Raw genomic sequence first — 18695 nt, forward strand, 5'->3', positions numbered from 1 at the left:
CTAATTATCACTGCGTGTGTGCCCGTCTCACTCTGGAAACCAACAAAACACCTTCTATGGAAGGGGACCCTGCCCATGACAGAGGAGTTGATCTCCTCTAGATGACCTTTAAGGTCCTTCTCAACCAAATCACTCTATGATTCTACAAAAAGTACTGTCTGCCCTTCGGCCACAAAAGAACAAGTGGCATGTCAGCTTTGAGAAAGCACTTATGTTTGTGTTTTGAGGAACCTTAAATATATTGGCAAATTCATGTGGAGAGACAGCCAGTAAGTGAAACTGAATTAAAGATGTATTAGGCCAGTTGCACTGCAAGAGAAAATTCTGGAAAGGAAGATGATACAACTTTCTGATGTCCTGAAGGCATAGAAATCTCCCATTATATACAGACTTGAACAAGGCAAGTCTATCGCAAGATAAAATACAACGCAAAATCTTTTAAGCCACCAAAGACCATTTTTCTAATGGCTGAAACATTCATTGTGAGAAACAATTAAAATATTGCACTAAAACACAGTGATAGCCAACATAATCCAATGAAATCAATGCCAACTGAAATAACTGCAAATACCTACTAGAGTATTGCCTGCCATAATTACTCAGAGCTTTTAGATTTAATTGTTCATGACAGTCCTGGAACTCAATGTAAGCAATAGAAGAAGAGTGCTGAAGTAGACAAAAGAAAATGAAGACAAAAAAAGAAAAAAGGCAGAAGCAATGCTATATTGCTGCATAACAGAATATACACAAATGCATCTTAACATAAATTAGTACAACAGTAGCATCATTTCCCTCTATTTACTGGTACCAGATCATGTTTCTCTGCCAGAAAACTCAATATGAAACATCAACTGTCTACAAACAGAATGACCATAAAGTCAGTATAAGTTGATTATAAGTTTTTTTCATTTAATGCTGACATTTTTGATTCTAGTCAGAACCATCAAATCTCCATGACTTAAACATGTATTCTGCTCTCTTTATGCTACAATGGAGAAGCCTAGAGAAAAACAAATAGTAAAAAAGTCACATTATAACCAAAACATTATTTCCTCAAACCCAGAAGCCTTCACACTCTGTCATTCAAAGCTGCTACAATTTACTTAATTTACTACTTTTGGTATGTTAAAAACATTTTATTATAAAAATTTCACATCTGTGAATAGCAAAATTTTAAACGCCAAGAAGAGCCAAAAAAATGTCATATTTTCTCCAATTTTGCGAATTTTCAAATGTCCTATTAAAACACAGTCTATGGCAGTTCTTGAGGAGAGCCATTATGACGCATCAAAATTGTCATTACTATTTGGCTCAGTTTTTACCAGAATTTGTCCCTGTGCACACACCTATCCCCTTGGCCACTCATACCTAAGCCAGCTTAGGGAAGCTCCACAGGTCTTCCAGAAAAGCCTTGCTGGAGAGTTGCTATGTGTTTCATCAGAGAGGTTAAAGGCAGTACAAACCAGCAGATGAACATCACAAAATATTACTCTTGCACCTGCCCTCAGACACGCCTTCCACCCACAAAAGCATGCTAGGTGTGCCTAGCTCAGGCCTTGACATCCACCTCACTACCTTGTGCCTGTGTTAGTGGATGGAGATCCAGCAAACACAAACAATTGACACTAGAATGCACTTCATATTACCCTGTTTCTCTCTACTGGACCATAAAGGGAGCTCTCACTGATCCATTTAGGTGTAGACACCTACAGAGCACGTGTCTGAAGTTATGTTTGATAAATCCTAAACTAAATAACATCCAGAAAATTAATTCCTTTGTCGCTAATAATAACCATAAGTATTTGATTGTGTGCCTTATTTACCCTGTTAATTCGTCCAGTATAAGCTTCCAAGCCATGATTCTTGAAAAACTCCTGAAGAAAACACTGAGGAGCCTCAGCAGCTTATGTATCATGGTCTAACCAATTTTCATCTTCTCTTTGTTAAATGAGACAGATTGACTTAGAAACACCTCATCTTAGGTAGCTTCCCCTAGTCTCTGTACCACATCTTATACTTCTGACACTCTCCTCTCCAGGTTCTCAACCCAGAGATGTGGACTGCCATCTATGCTTGCTCAAACTGCACCAAGAGACACCATCTAAGCTCCATCTTTACATAAGATCTTCACAAAAACCTCTTGCAAAAAGCTTTCAACTGTAGTTGCAGAGCTGCAATTAGCAGTTTGCTGCTGGGAGAAAAGAATTAAATATACAAAAGAGATGAAATTGTGATTAAATACACAAAAAACCTCTTTAATCTAGCACTTCAAACATACACTGTTTAGTTGTTTGCATCTCCAGTCACTGAAGATGAGGCTGTTGTATTCAGGATACAAATATACCACAGATGAAGTACAACTAACATTCTCTGTTCTCTTCTTTGACCATAGAGCCTCATGCTTTTATTCTCTCCTGCCTATGTAACTTTGCCCTAATTTTTAGCTCTGTTATTTTCCCCTCATTATTTTGGGTCCAAGGCATGTGTTTTTCTTCCTGTTTGAAATTCATGTCTATAAGTCAGGGTCAAGGAGAATGCCATGTTAAGGAGCAATTTGCTTAATGATCTTTGATGCAGTTTCTACCTTAACAGCAATAGAAAAACTTAAGGTAGGAAAATATCTTCTTAGGTACACTGAATTAACTACTATTACTTTTAAATTCCAACAAAGAATTTTTTCTAAAAGATATAAAAACTTCTACTGAAGTGCCAGACCATGGATATACACCAGGATCTCTGTGGATTTTTTTTTTTTTTTGGAGTATATGAAATTTGGTCTTTGTGTCACATTTATGTCACATTTCCCTCTTCAGTTTTTCAGTATTTGGCCTGTAAAAATTTTACTGCCTTCAGCCTGTTGGCTCACACACCATGCAACTCCAGCCTGGCAGTAATGAGTAAACCATGGCCAGAACTGCTTACTTCACAACCACTGAAAGCAGATGTGAGCAATTCTCTGAACCCTGTGAGGATATAAGGTTATGGCTGGCTTGAATATTCTTCCTTTTTTCCCCTCCAAAAAACAAAGGTTGGTTGTACCATCTTCTGATATATTCAATGATGGCTATCACCAAAACTGAATAGCTCTCCCTCTCTCCTTTATGCAAACATATAGACATTTATCTTACTCCTCTCTTTTTTTCCTACTGCTTCACTTCCTTCCCAGCCTTGTGCTTATTCCTGCTGTTTTATAATGTACCTTTTTCAAGTCTCTTGTGTCTCTTTAAGGATGGGGAAAAATGAGAACCTCCTCACACTTTATGCATGTGATTCCATAAATATTACACAGGGACATGACTTTTCACTCTGCATTTTTCTTCAACTGAAAGCCAAGTTGGATCTGTAAACACAGATCAGTTCAGGCTTAGCAATGGGGAAAAAAAGGCAAGCAATGATGAATTTTTGACCAAATATGTAAATTAGTTTATGTAAAAAGAACAACAGATGACAGTTTGTCAGGCCAGGAAAAAAAAGAATAAGGAGGAGTATGATGGAAGGACATCATACCACAGATACAAAACTTGTTAAGATGAGACTTCAGCCAACACATGAACCAGAGGGCATTATACTGAACACAAAATGAGGTGAGGTGATCTTTACACAACATCTTCGTCTGCAGGGCAGGTCTTTGAGCACAGCCATGCATTGGGGATGGCCAGAATTTATCTTGGTTCAAAAGGCGACTGGACAATTCTACAGGAAAACAAACCCTATGTCCTGTAATGTCTCCACTAGCCACAATACTAAAAGAAAACACCACTGTGCATTTGCTCTATGCAGCTCCCAAGCTGCTACCATTGGGCACCAGTGAAGAAAGATGATGCACAGCCAGTGGAGTTTTGTCTGAAGAATAAAGTAACCCTGAGGCACATTCGCAGGTTACGGAGAGTTTGAGAGTTTGCTCTGCTGGATTCAGACCAGCACAGCATCCTTTTATGCTGAAGAACTCTCTGTTCTGTGATTTAAGGTAGCACAGATACTTCAAATTAGCTTTTGCAACATAACACCTGTGTAACTGCAGATTTTCCTCTACAGAAATTCAAAATCATGAGTTACAGAATTTTTCAACTGTTAGAGGTGCCAGAGCATATTCAGGCACTGCCTATGCCCAACATGTTTAGGTAACAGAAATCCCATGGAAATGCTTCAGTTACTATAACTGTATGACAGAATGTAAGGTTTACATTCACACAGATTCACCAGAAGAAGGGGTGGGGCAATTTCGAGGTGCTCCAACATTTCTACAATTACAACCACAGTATGGAGAGAAGATCAGATCTTTCAAACAATTTTGTACTCCCTTGAAAAAAATCTACATATACATTAAGACTTGAGGTTTGAATTTTGGAAATTAATTGCCAAAACCTACAGGATTTACCTGGACAGGCCTAGCTTATCTTTCAACATCCACCACAAATCTCCTCTCTTCTTTCCAGATGGCTGTCTGCCAAGCGAAATGGTTACTCATGGTATTTAGGTGGGGGCTGGAATACTAAACAGTGTTATTGTCTACATGAAACCTGTGGGAAATGAATACCTAACTAATTTTTTGCTCTATTTTTTAGAGGGTAGTTTGCTAAAAATAAATATTGTTGAAACAGCCCTGCTTTTGGATTAGGCATTTCAACAGACCAGGCCCATCAACCACATGTTCTCTAAATTTATATGAAAAAAGTTGTTCTGCTATTCCCTACTCTCACTATTATAGCAGGGCAAAGACATGGATCCGAACACCTCTTAGAAGCAGCAAAGTTTTGTTATATCCAAATTAAATTTCTCTGAGACATGAAAATAATTTGTGGGAAGCAATACAGTGCTCTGTACTAAATAACATCATTCTGAACAGCTGCCCTAAAGCAAGAGACATATACTTCCTCCTCCATTATTAAAAAGTAATTTAGTCCCTTCATAGGAAAAAAAACAAAAGCCAAACACCACAAGTTGAACAGTACAGCTCAACAGCAACAGAAAACCTCTGAAGTTTTTTTCCTAAGGAATTACCAGGAATTAAGGTGGTATTTTCCTCCTCCTCCCTGACTTCTGCCCCTCTAGCATGGCCAAGATGCAGACACAGTGTGTCATTTGGGGAGAGCAATGCCTCTACAGAATCCTTCCACTTATCCAGCAGCTGGACACAGCCCTGATCAAAATTACATCCACAGTCCAGCAAGCTCATTCAGCCAAAAACCAGAGCCTTTAGCTTAAAGATTCACAACAGCTTTCACAAACAGAACACACAGTGCAGACCCAGACTGTGAATCCAACTGCTTAAAATAAAACAATTACAACAAAATATACAAAGAAATATTCTCAGAAAATACATCAGCTTAAAAAAAATTCTATCAAATACAGCATGCAGCTGACTCTCAAATACGTGATGTGGACTGCTTCTGGAATTCCAACCACTATTTACTGCAAAATGAAGGAAAGTCTGTTAAAGTTAAGACGAAAGCAACAACAGTCTTCAGTTTTTCAGAACCACACTCAGAGTTATTATACAAATTATGATCGCATCACAACATAAAAATTCAGGCAAAGCAAAAAACCATTCCTGAGTCACCCCATTTTAAAACATTCAGAGCTTTTGAGCTCACACCCCAAGAGATAGAGATATGCAACTTTTCTGCACATTAGCTGTTTTAACAAAAATTTTGAATTAAACAGATGCTAAGTGTGTTTACACAAGACTTATTTTAAATTAGGAGTGGTTGACTTGAGTTTAAGTTTGGAAAAATACATTTTTAAGCTAAATAGATAGATGCTATGTTCAAAACACAGTGAATGATTACACAGAGTTCTGCACCAGGTCAGCTTCATCTAGGCATCACCCTTCAGAAAAGCAGCATCTCTGCACAGCCATACATTTTCCCCAGAAAACAGGTCATACATACTCCTGCCTTTGCCCTTAGAAAAATCTTCCCCTACTCTTCAAATACATAGCCCCATTCTCCTTACATGTTGCCAAGCAACTTCTCCATCTCCTGCCTGTGCAGGAATAGATCAACTCCAAATGAATGTGTCCACACTTCATGCAGGACAGAACCTGGCCTCAGCAGTTTTGATCCAGAAAGCTGTAGCTTGCATTCCCAAGAAAGGTTCATGGGAAATAAAGGGATACAGCCAGCATCAGCAACCCAGCTGACATTTCTGCAGGCTGCATGAGGCCTCTCCTCCTATTTTATCCAGTAGAGGGACAAACTACTTATGGTCAATATGTTTAACTTCAAACTGTACCAAAGGAGGGAGGGTTAATGGAGCGAGATATGTGACAGCTGAGAGCTGGAGTGCACACAGCCTCTCCTCCCAGCTCATTCACACAGGGTCATGACAGTGTATGAAAGCAGCTCCACCTCACAGACCTTGCACCTCCTGGCTGCTCTCAGATTACCAGTGAGCAGAGAACACGTCATGCTCCTGAAACTATTAATATGGATGGCTTCCTCACAGCCATTTTATTCATTCTTACAGCTTAGATCAATGTGCAAATTATTTTTAAAAGGGAACAAACATGAAATTACAATTTAAATGAAAGGAAGGCAATAAATATGAACTTCTAGCCTCGTTAAAACATCTGCTTTTCTTCTACTTTAAGAAGTCTTTTAAATACATGCTTCAGCTTTCTGTTGGTAATGAGTTTCAGTACTGGTCAAACCCAGAATGTGTGGTTTACCAGGCTGAAAGAAAAAAAAAGACCAAAAAACACTTGTTGGCACTGACAGGGACCTTGAAGTAAGGACATACAAAGAAAATATTAATGATCAGCAAACTCTTAAATTGAATACAGAATTACATTCATCTAAACAGCATTATTTCAGAGTTTGGGGATAGACTTTTACATTATGAGCCCCAAATGCAGTTCCAGTAGGGAAGATACATCTGTCACTCTGCAGACATGAGTCATTACCACCACAGTGTGCTTGGATGCACCCTCCCAATTTACAAACAGGGGCATATTTTCATGCATGGACAAACATCCTCTTCAGGGAAGAATATGGTCCTGAAAACTACTGAACTCTCCTCTCCTGAAATGACTCTAAGGGAGTTCATAAAAAGCCAACAGTTCTTTGCATAAATGCAAATAACTATGAATAGTCTGAAAACAAAGAGTTGCATTTTATTGGTATGATCCAAGTCTATGAGTTGCTAAAAATTATTGCAAAGATTTGTAGCAAGAAGCAGGCCAACCAAGATAAATTGCAAAAATGAAGAAATAATATGGTCTTTCAGGTTTGAAAGATCACACATAGCTCTAAAGCAGGCATAACCTGGACTGAGTGTTAAATGTTGCTGAGAATTGCATAACTCACTTGTGTTTATCACATTAGACAACCTGAGAGCAAAGGATGGTTGCCACACATGGTACAGGGGGGAATACTGGCAAGTGGAGAGCAATTAGACAGTCAGCCCCTGCAGGAAACTGAGACAGGTAATTACTGCTTTTGAACACTGAAGATCAGAGGTGATGAAAGAATATTGTAATATAGCATCAAACTAACATGTCTCCTATACCCATGACTGTATTAATCTAGTAATTATACAATTCAGTTTATCTTAGATAATGCAGATAATTTGGAGGTCTTCTTGACTCCTTCAGGTACAGTGTCCTTATAGGGAAAATATAATTCATATTTTTAATTTCTTTGCATCCGAATTAAATTCTTCAAGGCCTGAGCAAGATTGTTACTTGAATCTGCGTCTCCTCTGAGGAAGCAGATGGGAGGAGTGAATACACTGGAATTAAATAAAGGGACTTGAAAAGCTCAAATTCAGATGCAGTAACAATATCCCCATTGAAAACTCACTGTAAAACAGTGAGCTGGCCTGTATGATCTCCTTGGCCATTGCAAAGGGCAGTGACACGAACAGATGTTCAAACTGCCAGGGAATGGCACTGACACATGTTGCAAATCATAGCTAGATGTGACACCAACATTAAGAAAGACACCTCTAACAAAATCAACAGGATTACCAAGTTCCTTTAATATTCAGTCCCCAAATGCTCTCACTGTCCTGAGTGCAAAGCCACCCTGTTTACAGTGCTAATGCAGAAGTCCTGTAAGTCAAGGTTTTGTGTTTCATTTTCTATTCAACCTTTCAGCACAGAATATAAAATGGCACCCACAAATAATCACGATACATTTGTAACACAAAGTCTGTTGTAAACAATCCCATGCTTTGTTATTGCTGTTCCTGGTTGGCATTTAATATATCAATAAGCATGGCTTGCTTCCATCAAAACAATTTAATTATATTGTTGTCAAGACACAAACTCTGAAAGAGTACAAATTTATAAAATTTATAAAAAAGACACAAATCTTTTTGTGGTGCTCTTCACAGTGTGCTATTAAAGATGAAACAACATTTGAAACATAAGCAGGGTTCAGGCAGAACTCTGAATCAGAGATGGTAGTATATTTGCCATTTTTTTGGTTAGAACAGTACCTTTTTGTTTGTTGGGGTTTTTTTAATCCTATCTAATTTGGTTTCATTAAGTGAAGGAGAAAAATCAAACATAGCATCTTTCAGAGCCTATGCAACATACAACTGAACAGCTAAGGCCTTATGAAGTCAAAGCAGATGGACTACATTATGCATGTGCCCAGGCATTTTAGGAAAGTATAAGAAGAATTCCTGGGCAGTGGCGACTATAGAAAAGCTTGGTTCTCTTGTGTAAACAATGTTTTCCCCAACAGCTGTATTCCCCTTCCTGTTTATTCTTCACTTCTGCAGAATTCTCTCAGTTCAGTCACATCTGTATTTCATTTATTTTTAAAAAATATTTCTTTAGCTATCCTCCTAGCCTTTTCAGACTATTAATGTTGAGGGAATTTTCCAAATCTCATTTCTCTTTTCACAGCCTACTCTGGTCATATTTTTTACACTTCATTTAGGTTCTGAATTCACAAAATGATCCACATGGGTAACAAGCTTTGCCCACATAGACCAGCTTGCAGGGTTTGAGTTTTCATGTGAGCAATAGAAATTGTCTGGGCAATCATCTTTTCTTTCCCATTTTCAGAATAATATTTCAGGTATTTTTTTTCCATTCCTGCATTTTTTAAAATCCAATAATAAATTCAATATTTACACATCCCTGTAATTATTAGGCATGAGAAAATTCCTGGAGTTTAATTTTAATCACATCATGTTTGAGAGAGTATTTTTAATACTGGGACCAAAACCAATTATTGCATAAAAGTTAAGGCTATTGATTTACATCACTGATTTTTTTTTAGAAGATTTATTGTAGTCTGTTGAAACATTTTTTATTCTGTTATTTAGGTGAACAGAAATTTTTAGGATGTCTCGCTTACCTTTTCTCAACATAAACACAGGTACTGAAAACGTACAAATAACTCAAATCTGCCTTGTTTGATTTCAGCAAGGTCACATGAAACAAAGTTAAAAAACTATATCATATCTGTAATCTAGAGGACTAACAGCAGACTAATTATATTTTACTTTAATGCCATTTTTCAGAGTCTCACCTCAAATTCTTCTTTTGTAAAAATAACTGAACAGATGATGAACCATTTATCAAGGGTAAGCATTAATCTCTGGAAGCAACCATATTCTACAAGCAATACCTCTAAAGATGATGTAATCTGTTCCAAGAAGTCTGTTTCTATTTTTAAGTGGCATACTGTTATTATGCTTTTAAAAGGGCATCTCCATCACACATTGTTACTTTGCTTTTAACTCAGTAACAATCATCAGTGATATTTAATATACATGAAATGGCTTCAGAAAATTATTGATTTTGTATCATTATGTACTCGGAGTCTTACAAATGGTACTTGAAATGGTAATTTAAAGTTGTAAGACTATAAAATGCTTTTACTGTGAAGAACATTTCTCCTAAAGATTACGTTTTCAAAAGAGGTATATCTTTCCTAACTGCCTAAAAATGCTTGTGCATTTTGCATGTGAGATATCTTGTAATGTTTTGGTTTCTCTGCTTAATGTTACTAAATATTATATTGGAGAAGTTGGAAAGAACATTACAGCAGAAAATCCTCTAAGATAATACACTCAGCACTGGAACTCCATCTGCTTTTACAGGGAGATGCAATAATCACAAAGCAACAACTAGAATTTTGAATGAAGAGCACTTTTTATATGCTTTGTCTTTCCCTACCCTAATTTCTCGGTAAATCACTAAATTTAGCCTTTCCAACACCATACACTTTCATATTTAAAAAACTGATCTCAAAACCCCTACTCTGACTGCTATTCCCCACCAGAAAGAAGCCAAACCTACTCCTGATGGCACAGGCATGCCACAAGAAGAGATATGTGTGGGTGTTGCTTATCATCGGATCGTAAGAGTGGGCTGTTATCTTTATCTCTGCTATCACATTGCTGCACTAAGATGTGGATCTCAGAGTGCAGTTTGACACCATCTTACTAATTTGAGAGGAGACTCATACTCTCTACCTTGCAGAGAGTATTACTGCATCTCCTGGAAGTTCACCTATTCTTCTAGTAAGCAGCAGCAGCAATCCAAATCACTGAAGAGAATAGGTGGGGGGTTGTTTTGGTTTTTTAAAGGAAGATTTTGAATCAAGGCTGATAAAATCATATCTATTACTGTGAGAGGCTTTACTATCCCAGATTCCTAGCAGGTGTTAAGAAAGTCACCATTCTTTTTTCACATTGCAGTGCCACACATCTCATATCCAGCATACAGTCTACTGAAGCAACTCAGACCTCTCTGACACCTCCAGAGCACAAACACCAACATGTGCTCTCTCACATGTAGGGGCCTATATTATTGTTGCCCCAAGATAAAAGTGCTTAAAGTTTTTCAGATGGAGTTGGAATTTAATGGGAAAGTAACACCTAAAATCAAACAGAGATAACTACGGGTTTTTTTAAGAATTGTTTCTGTTAATTTTAAAAACCCAAGCTTGGTCAACAGTGACTACCCAGCTGGCTCTAAATATCCATCAATCATACTGCTACTTGTACCTATGACAACTTAGAGTCTTTTATTTACACCGTTGTGACTGCCATGGCCAAAGATATTTTTCTTTAAGATCCTGGTGTACTTTGCTGCTGGAAAACTGAAAGATTTTCCAGCTTAATATCATCTGCAGATGCCAATAGCATTAGCATATTTTCTCTTGGTTGGCTTTTAATAATTCAACTAGAACATGACCAACAAACAGCACCACAAAACTTCTAAGAGAGTCACCCTCAAATCAATTGTTTTATTAGATATAGAAAAATACTTGGAAAACATATTACAGATGTACAGATTTTGTTCTGGCAGGAAGAGAGTTTAGTTGATCTTTAAGTTGTTTTATATCTTTAAATTCTACGATCCTCTGAAACTTTGTTTAGTGTTCTTTGGTCAATATTCTCAACTCTCAGCTCCTGAAAGCTCTTATTTTTCTAGTAAAGTTAAACTCACTTTTCCAGTAATCACTCATAAGGAACTGCAAGAATACAGACTTGCAATTTGTTTTCCATTAAAACAACAATTTGACTAAAAATGCAATAATATAAAAAACATCATCATGTAATGTTATTTATAAACCTCTGTTTTTACTTGCTCTTCAGTTTGCTAGCTTCTAAATGCCTACAGATTTCCTTTTCACTTTATTTTTACCAGAAACTGAAATTTAGTTCCCAAGTATGGCAACTGCCAAGTCTGTCCTTACGTCAAAGATCAGCTTCATATTTGGTTTTTCTCCTTCAGCAGGCTTTTTGCATTTTCTGAACTCTCCAAGAGTTTTCAAAAGTAACAGAGAATTACAAAAAAGAAAATTAAAACAATACTCCAGTACATTTCCAAAGTGCCTTTAGGTTTGCTGGGCTGTTAGCAGCTAATGTTAATGGATAGGGGAGCAGCAGATGATGCTGTAACATGGTACAGCACCTTTATCATCACACAAGCCAGAATGTCCTCGTGCCCAGCAGTGATACCGGGCAAGGGGACAGCAGGGGAAGAGAGCTGTAGGTCCTGAGCCTTCCTGACAGGCTGCAGCAGATGTATCTGAGCCATACTTGCTGAGACCTTTACAATGAATACATACAGTCAGTGATTCCCTTATGACCTTTTAATCAATAGAATTATTTATATCTTCATTATTTCCCATCTATACACTGGAGCTTTAACTTTCAAGAAGTAAAATATATTCAAGGAAAGCTTGCACAGGTCAGCCACTCCCTATATTGGTACATTTATAACAACAGCAGTTTAAGTTGTCGTTATGTCATTTTGAGCTCTTCTTGTTGAACCTTCCTTCTTCCCACTTTACTGTTCTCTCCACAGATTTGTCTTTAAAATTACATTTAAGGGCATTAATTTTGTTTCAAGTATATAAAGACTATAAGGAATTGGAGATAAAATGTATCCAAACAATTCAGCTTCTAGCTTGCAAGTTCTCAACATCTACCCGCAAACCGAGAGCTGGGTAGGTAAGGTGCAGTGCAGCCTGTCTCAGGGAGCCCAGCATTGCCACTGGGTACTTACAAAAATACTTCAGCTTTGGTTCAAACCTCAGAATGAAGGGGAAGCAGAGGAGTATGAGAACAAAGGAAGCAAAAAACAAATACAGAAGGGATTAATCTGCTTTATCAATGTAGCATGATAAACAACCTATCATGCCACAGATGTAATTTTCTCATAGCTAGCTTGAAGGTCAGCATGACAACTTTTTTCAGCTCTCACTTTTTATTTGTTAGGGATGGCACTGAAATGTACAGGTTTGATGAGAAAGTCTACAGTATTGAACTGTTCATGGGATAGCACAGCCAAGTAAAATTGAACAGCACACTGTCCTGTGTCATATAGGCCGCATATGGAAGGCTGTGTCCTGGTCTCAGTTTATCCCTACACACTGCTGCATTCCTGCTCAGAAAATGCATGGAAAAGCTTAACTTTTTCAGAGCTGGAAGAAGGACACACTTGGGCCATTTGGTCTATAATTTTCAATGTCACAGCACAGTTCATGTTATAGTGTACAGTCTCTCCACACAGATAAAAGAGACCAGATTTAAGAACATTAAAAACCTGATCAGTGTGAAGAATTTGGTAAAAGGATATTAGCTCATTAACATTCTTCTATATATCACAGCACTGTTTAGATGCTCTCAAGGAACACTTCAAACTCTGAACTTGGGATGGAAGACCTCTGTAACCAGAACAGCACTGCACTGTTCATAAAAACTGCTAATAGGAAAAAAAAAAAGAAGTTACATAGCATTTATAGAACTCTGCAGGAAAAAGTAAATACCTATTTCCTTAGTTTGACTCAAGTAGCTACAATTATACAGCTATCTTCAAACAACAATGTAAAAAGGCTGCTCTGCAGTGCTCTGAGACACTCTGAAAGGGGTAGTGTTGCTGGGTCTTGCACACTTAGGCTGACGCCTTAAGAACAGCATTAGAAAATTCTTTCAAGTACCTCTTTGTTTTGAAAGAGAGCTACAAAAATGTCAGTGTTTTAACTCAGATTTTATCAGCTCTGAAAATACTGACTCAACTATTGATCTTTTAGCCTGAGCTATTCTGAGGGAAGGTATGAAAACCCCATCTGGACTGATTTAGCTTTGGTCTCCAAAAACAAGTACCATATCTGTATACATAATGATACATTAAGGATTACATTATAAAAGGCTACATACTTGAAAAACAGTCCTTTAACTAAATGATATAAATACTGCTGATGTACTAGGTGTATTAAAGATCATTAAACCAGCACTGTTTACTAGAAATAAAAAAAAAACCAAAAAACATTTACTTAAGTAATAGTTTGGATTTTTACAATCAGAAGTCTGAAGAAAACTTTCTTTCAAGTGCTCTGAGAGGATTAGCTTCCCTAACTACTTGGTGGTGTATCATTCAATATGCAGCTCCAGCTCAAAATGCTTCTCTCTGGCAATGGTATATTTAAGAACCAAAAACCTTACGTGAATAATTATAACATCTTGCTCAACAAAAAACTAGCATGACTTCTTAAATTGTTACAGATCCAAAATAAGCCCTAAAACCTCAGCATTACACTGCCACACTATGGCACAATTAAGATCTGCAAGCAAAAATAGAAAAAAAAGACAATAAAAACTCCTTTAATTATTTAGAACTACAGAATCCACCATTAATTTTTGTAAAGCACTAAAAAGAAACTTAGGTCTTGCTCAGCAACGCTACCTAGGAACATTATGCCTGTGGATTTTATTTCAGTATTTTTTCCCCGTGATTAAAAACCAAAAAGTTTACGTTCTGCAAGTATTAAATCTTCAAAGACTAGCTTGATATGCCTGTTGCACAGATGGGAAATGTGGGAAAGTGGATACCAGGGGCATTTCTTTGCTTTGTTGGCTACAAAATGTAGAGCTTTTTGTTCCCTGCATTACAATGTGAACTGAAAGGTTTTCAGTCCACAGCCAGTTGGACAAGAGATATGTTCAGAAGACTTTCAAGTTTGTTTTTTTTTAACTATTTGAGGTCATGCTACAGAATTTTAGAATCTACTTTTATTTTTTTATCTCAGAATGTAATTTATTTCAGATCTAGAAATATTTAAAAATACTTAGTATTTCCACATTTTTGCTACTAAATTTTGTAAGAATTTTAAAAAAATATATTTTTTTGCTGACCTTGAAGCACAGCAACTCAAGATGTCTGAAATTCCACATCTAAGTTTTTATCTACAAGTGCTCACTGCACAAACCATATGTTATTTTAATTACTTTGCCATTTATATAATTTATGCTTTCCACGGCACTTGTTTAGCAAGAAAGCTATAAATCAGTTTTCTATGACCCGTACTGCTTTATTCATTCTAACATTCCATTTTTAAGTGTTTTCCTAATAAATCAAACAATGTACATAAGCAATCAGCTGAGGCCAAGACCATACCAATTATTTTACCTGCAAGAACTTGCCATTACAAACATTTCCCATAGGGCATAATAAAATATATGTCTGGTGCCACAAGACTTACAGGAATACCCTGTACTGAAGCATTAAATAAAGATTAGATGACTAACTGGGGCACTATTTGTTCCATCCCTTTCTTAATTGCTATTGTCACCACTTTGGCTTACAAAAAATAGCATAGTTAGATGCATGCCAGTCCTTTCCTCTTAGGATGGTTTAGTCAAGCTTTTAAAATCTACAGTTATATACCTTTTATCTTCAAGCACTTTCAGTTACAGACTGCTTAAGCCATCAATTAACAGGATTTTCTCTTTTACACATTACCTATCTCTAAGACACATACATATTTACATGTACACTTTAATACAGTTTCTGTACACTTTAATACAGTTTCACAATTTCTGTAAATTTTTTTACTGCCTTTACTCAAAGCATAAGCCACTTGGTTATACCTAAGATCCTAAGTCTTCCTGAGAGGCAGCATCTATAAACAGCCAACTGTGAACACTACAGACTTTTGACAAACTTGGCTCTAGGGCCTCACTAGAAAATGTCTCATGTGCATTCCTGAACTGGGACAGGATCAGCCTAAATAAATTTTATACTCTCACCTGGTAGCAACATTGCAGCCTACCACCTAGGACTTGTGATTTTGCAAGTCTTTTGAGAGGGGAGGAGTTTAGCAAACTTGAGTGACACTGAATGAAGGCTATTTATGGAGAATGCCTCCTTAGCAGTTTTAGGGTTTAACAGTTGCCAAAGAATCACACTGAACTGCATCAGGAACCTAAAAATAAATTCCAGATTTGCAACTCCTCCCCAAAATCCAACAATAGCGAATTTTGAAAATGTTGGTTTTAACTGCCCTCAAAATTTAGCAGTAGACCAATTAGGTAGAGTACTTTTGTTATTGTTTTTTAGTTGCAAAAATTAATATTCCCTTCCCCCTCTGACAGCAGACATGTCTTCCTCTATTAGTCATTCAGGCATCACCACTAAGGATTCAAAATTAGATAACCTTCTTCAAAAAGATATATTATTTAAATTATAAAGATGTATGCTGAAGTTTAATACACTACTAAAAAATGCCTTTCCTTACAGCTCACAAAGAAGTGGTTAGGATAAATGGCATCCTTATTGCTTCTTAATTATGCCCTCCTTGGAAGAATCAAAACCATCCTTCATTGTCACTCATTAGGCAATCCCTTCTAGGAAACCTCATACCTTCCTGAACTTTTCCATCTGCTTATAAAGATCTGGATCCAGCTCCTGAGACACATCTTTCATCCAGAGCAGAGCTCCTCTGTACTCAGTCCGGTACTGCTCCATCCTGTTCACCGTCAGCCACGTGTCTGAGATGGCCCTGTATCTGAAAGTCTCCACTTCTTGATACAACCTACTGAGAGGGACACGGAGTGCTAACCTGGGAAGGCATGGAGCAAAGAGAGGAAAGAGAGGAACACCTTAAACATGTTGTTCCACAAAGGATTAATACAACTCCTGACAGTTTACCAGCACTCAAAAAAAACATACACAGCCAACACAGTTCACTTTAGTGCCAGTGTACGTTCAGATGATTCCACCACATGGTTGGAGGTACACATGAAACATAGTAATTCTGAATGAATACTGTTTGCAACTCTTCTGTTCAAATAGCAACTTTTGAATTACACATGTGAGTGGAAAAGAAACCTCTTCTACTGTGCCTATGTATTTTAGTTTGACCACTTGTATGTTATTACCATTCCTCTTCATAAGTTTCATTTAGCAACTATAAAAATATACCCAAGGTAATTTATTACTGGAAAAGTATTACAGATGTATTAGGAATGTCATGCTAAACATCACAAAAAGTACTTCCATTAGTCTTTCAAGTCCTCAAATATAAATGTAAATAAATAATTCATCTGTCAGGTAGATAATTATCTGAGGTTTTCTTTTTTTTTTTTTTTTAGTAACTGGAACAATTTCTTTGAAGGACATTATCTTTTCTTTTGGAAGATTCAGACATTTATCTAAATGTTTCTCCTGACAACCACACTTTGGAAAGGCAGTAGGAGACACTGTTGTCCCCCCTATGCCATCACTTCAGCTCCTAATGGGATCTCAACACCCGACAGGATTATTCCTTTTGCTTTGCTTCCTCCTGCTGCTTCTGCTTCCCTCTTGGCTTCCAGCAGCACCTCACTGGAATGGGTTCAATCAGCCCCACACCAGCACAGAGATAGTTAAATGTGCAGGAAGTCCCTTGGCATAAGAGAATTTCTAATTTTGGCTCCAGTACCCCAAGATATGTTGTCTTGATCTCCAGCTAATGAGCTAGCTACAAGCATGAAACATCAATAAAAGCAGTCCCAACTTCAACAAGAGTTTGAGGATAGCTCAAAAGAAGAAAGACAAATGGTTTTGTTTTAAATGTGAATTTATCTGAAAAGATGCCTTAAAAAAGTACTGGGTCAGAGCTATATTAATATGTGAATTCAATGTGACTTTTTTTTTCCATGATGTTTTTTCTCATTCCACAAATTCTTACCCAGATATCCAAAAGAAGATATGCATTGAGATTTTGTCTATTAACAGTTATGCTTCATTAAGGAGCAAGCCATCAGCACTTTTGCTCAAAGGTGCTTTACAAGTGCCTTAATGATCCCAATCATGACTGCTACTGGAGGTGCTAATGACCAAACTCTAGCCCAAGATAATAAACATATTAAATTCTCAGTGCTCTGCATGCTGTGCTTCATTTTGAGCCAAACAACTGCACTGTTAAGATAAAGCCAGAAAGTATCATAGTAGTTGACAGCCCTCCAAAATCCTGTAAAACATAATGGAATAGAATCTTCCTTTGTGAGTGATGGTGATTTTCATCCTTTCATAGTCCTAATGCTGTGAAAAAGAGCATCACAATACTTACAATGACATCAGGTAATGCTATTTTTAAACTCCTAGAGCAAACACCAGGTCAGGGACACATGAAGGACTCCAGTTAACAGCAGGTGTTAGTGTGTTTGTGAGTCCATCTGGATTCCTTGCCTTTTACTTGCCCCTGCACAACCTACATGAGCTCTGTAGGGATCTGGGATCTTGTCTCAGGGGAACTTTACACTGAAGTTCAAGCAGAAGATGGCATTCAGACTCCTCCTTTCTCTTCCAACTAGTTGAGGTATGAGACCCGATGGCCCAGAAAAAAGTATTCCCTTACTCATTCCCTCCCTTGCAGGAGCCAGACACCTCCACAGTGAGCTTGCTGCAGCACTTCTCTGCAGAGTGACAACTGCTACCAACCAGGAGAGGGATCTGACATCATCTCCTTTACAACCCTACTGCTGGAGAAGCTCCAGTACAGCCTTAGAGACACTGAGCTGAACAGGCACAGGCAGGGGATCTGAAGACAGACATAGCAGGTCTATGGACAAAAAGCACCATCAGGCAAAATTCAAGAAGTCACTAATATTGCCAATATTACAGCAAATTTTGTCAATAATTTTCCTATCGATTGGTTCCTCACACATTTCAAATGGCCAAATGAATGATGACATTGGTGAATCAACTACCATTATCACAAGTACTATGCAAATCAGACAGAAATGTTGACCCATATACCTTTGCTGAGAAGAAAAGCAGAGGGCCTTTCCTGTAGCTTGCATCATTTTTCCTGCTCTTGTTTTATCCTGAGAACCCTGTGATCGAAGAAATTTCCCCAATTCATTTTCTTCCTGAGACAGAACTAACAAAAAATAAATGAGTTGTCAAATATGTTATTTAGTTGGTCCCTAACAGCTTAAAAACCAGCCTACCATCA

At 37.5% G+C, this 18695-nt stretch overlaps 1 protein-coding gene across 5 annotated transcripts in view; it reads right to left on the reverse strand.

Annotated features, from left to right (window-relative positions):
- The window catches only part of ICA1 (islet cell autoantigen 1), a 66216-nt gene that overhangs the window by 29956 nt on the left and 17565 nt on the right, over positions 1–18695 (reverse strand). For all 5 annotated transcript variants that reach the window (XM_058043963.1, XM_058044041.1, XM_058043720.1 and 2 more), the window contains 2 exons: positions 18497–18620; positions 16118–16316 (listed from right to left, as the gene is read on the reverse strand). In XM_058043963.1, coding sequence (XP_057899946.1) covers positions 16118–16316; positions 18497–18620 — 323 coding nt within the window. The remainder of the gene's footprint in view (positions 1–16117; positions 16317–18496; positions 18621–18695) is intronic.

Source organism: Melospiza georgiana, chromosome 1, assembly GCF_028018845.1.
Source record: "Melospiza georgiana isolate bMelGeo1 chromosome 1, bMelGeo1.pri, whole genome shotgun sequence".
NCBI classification, from domain to species: Eukaryota; Metazoa; Chordata; class Aves; order Passeriformes; family Passerellidae; genus Melospiza; species Melospiza georgiana.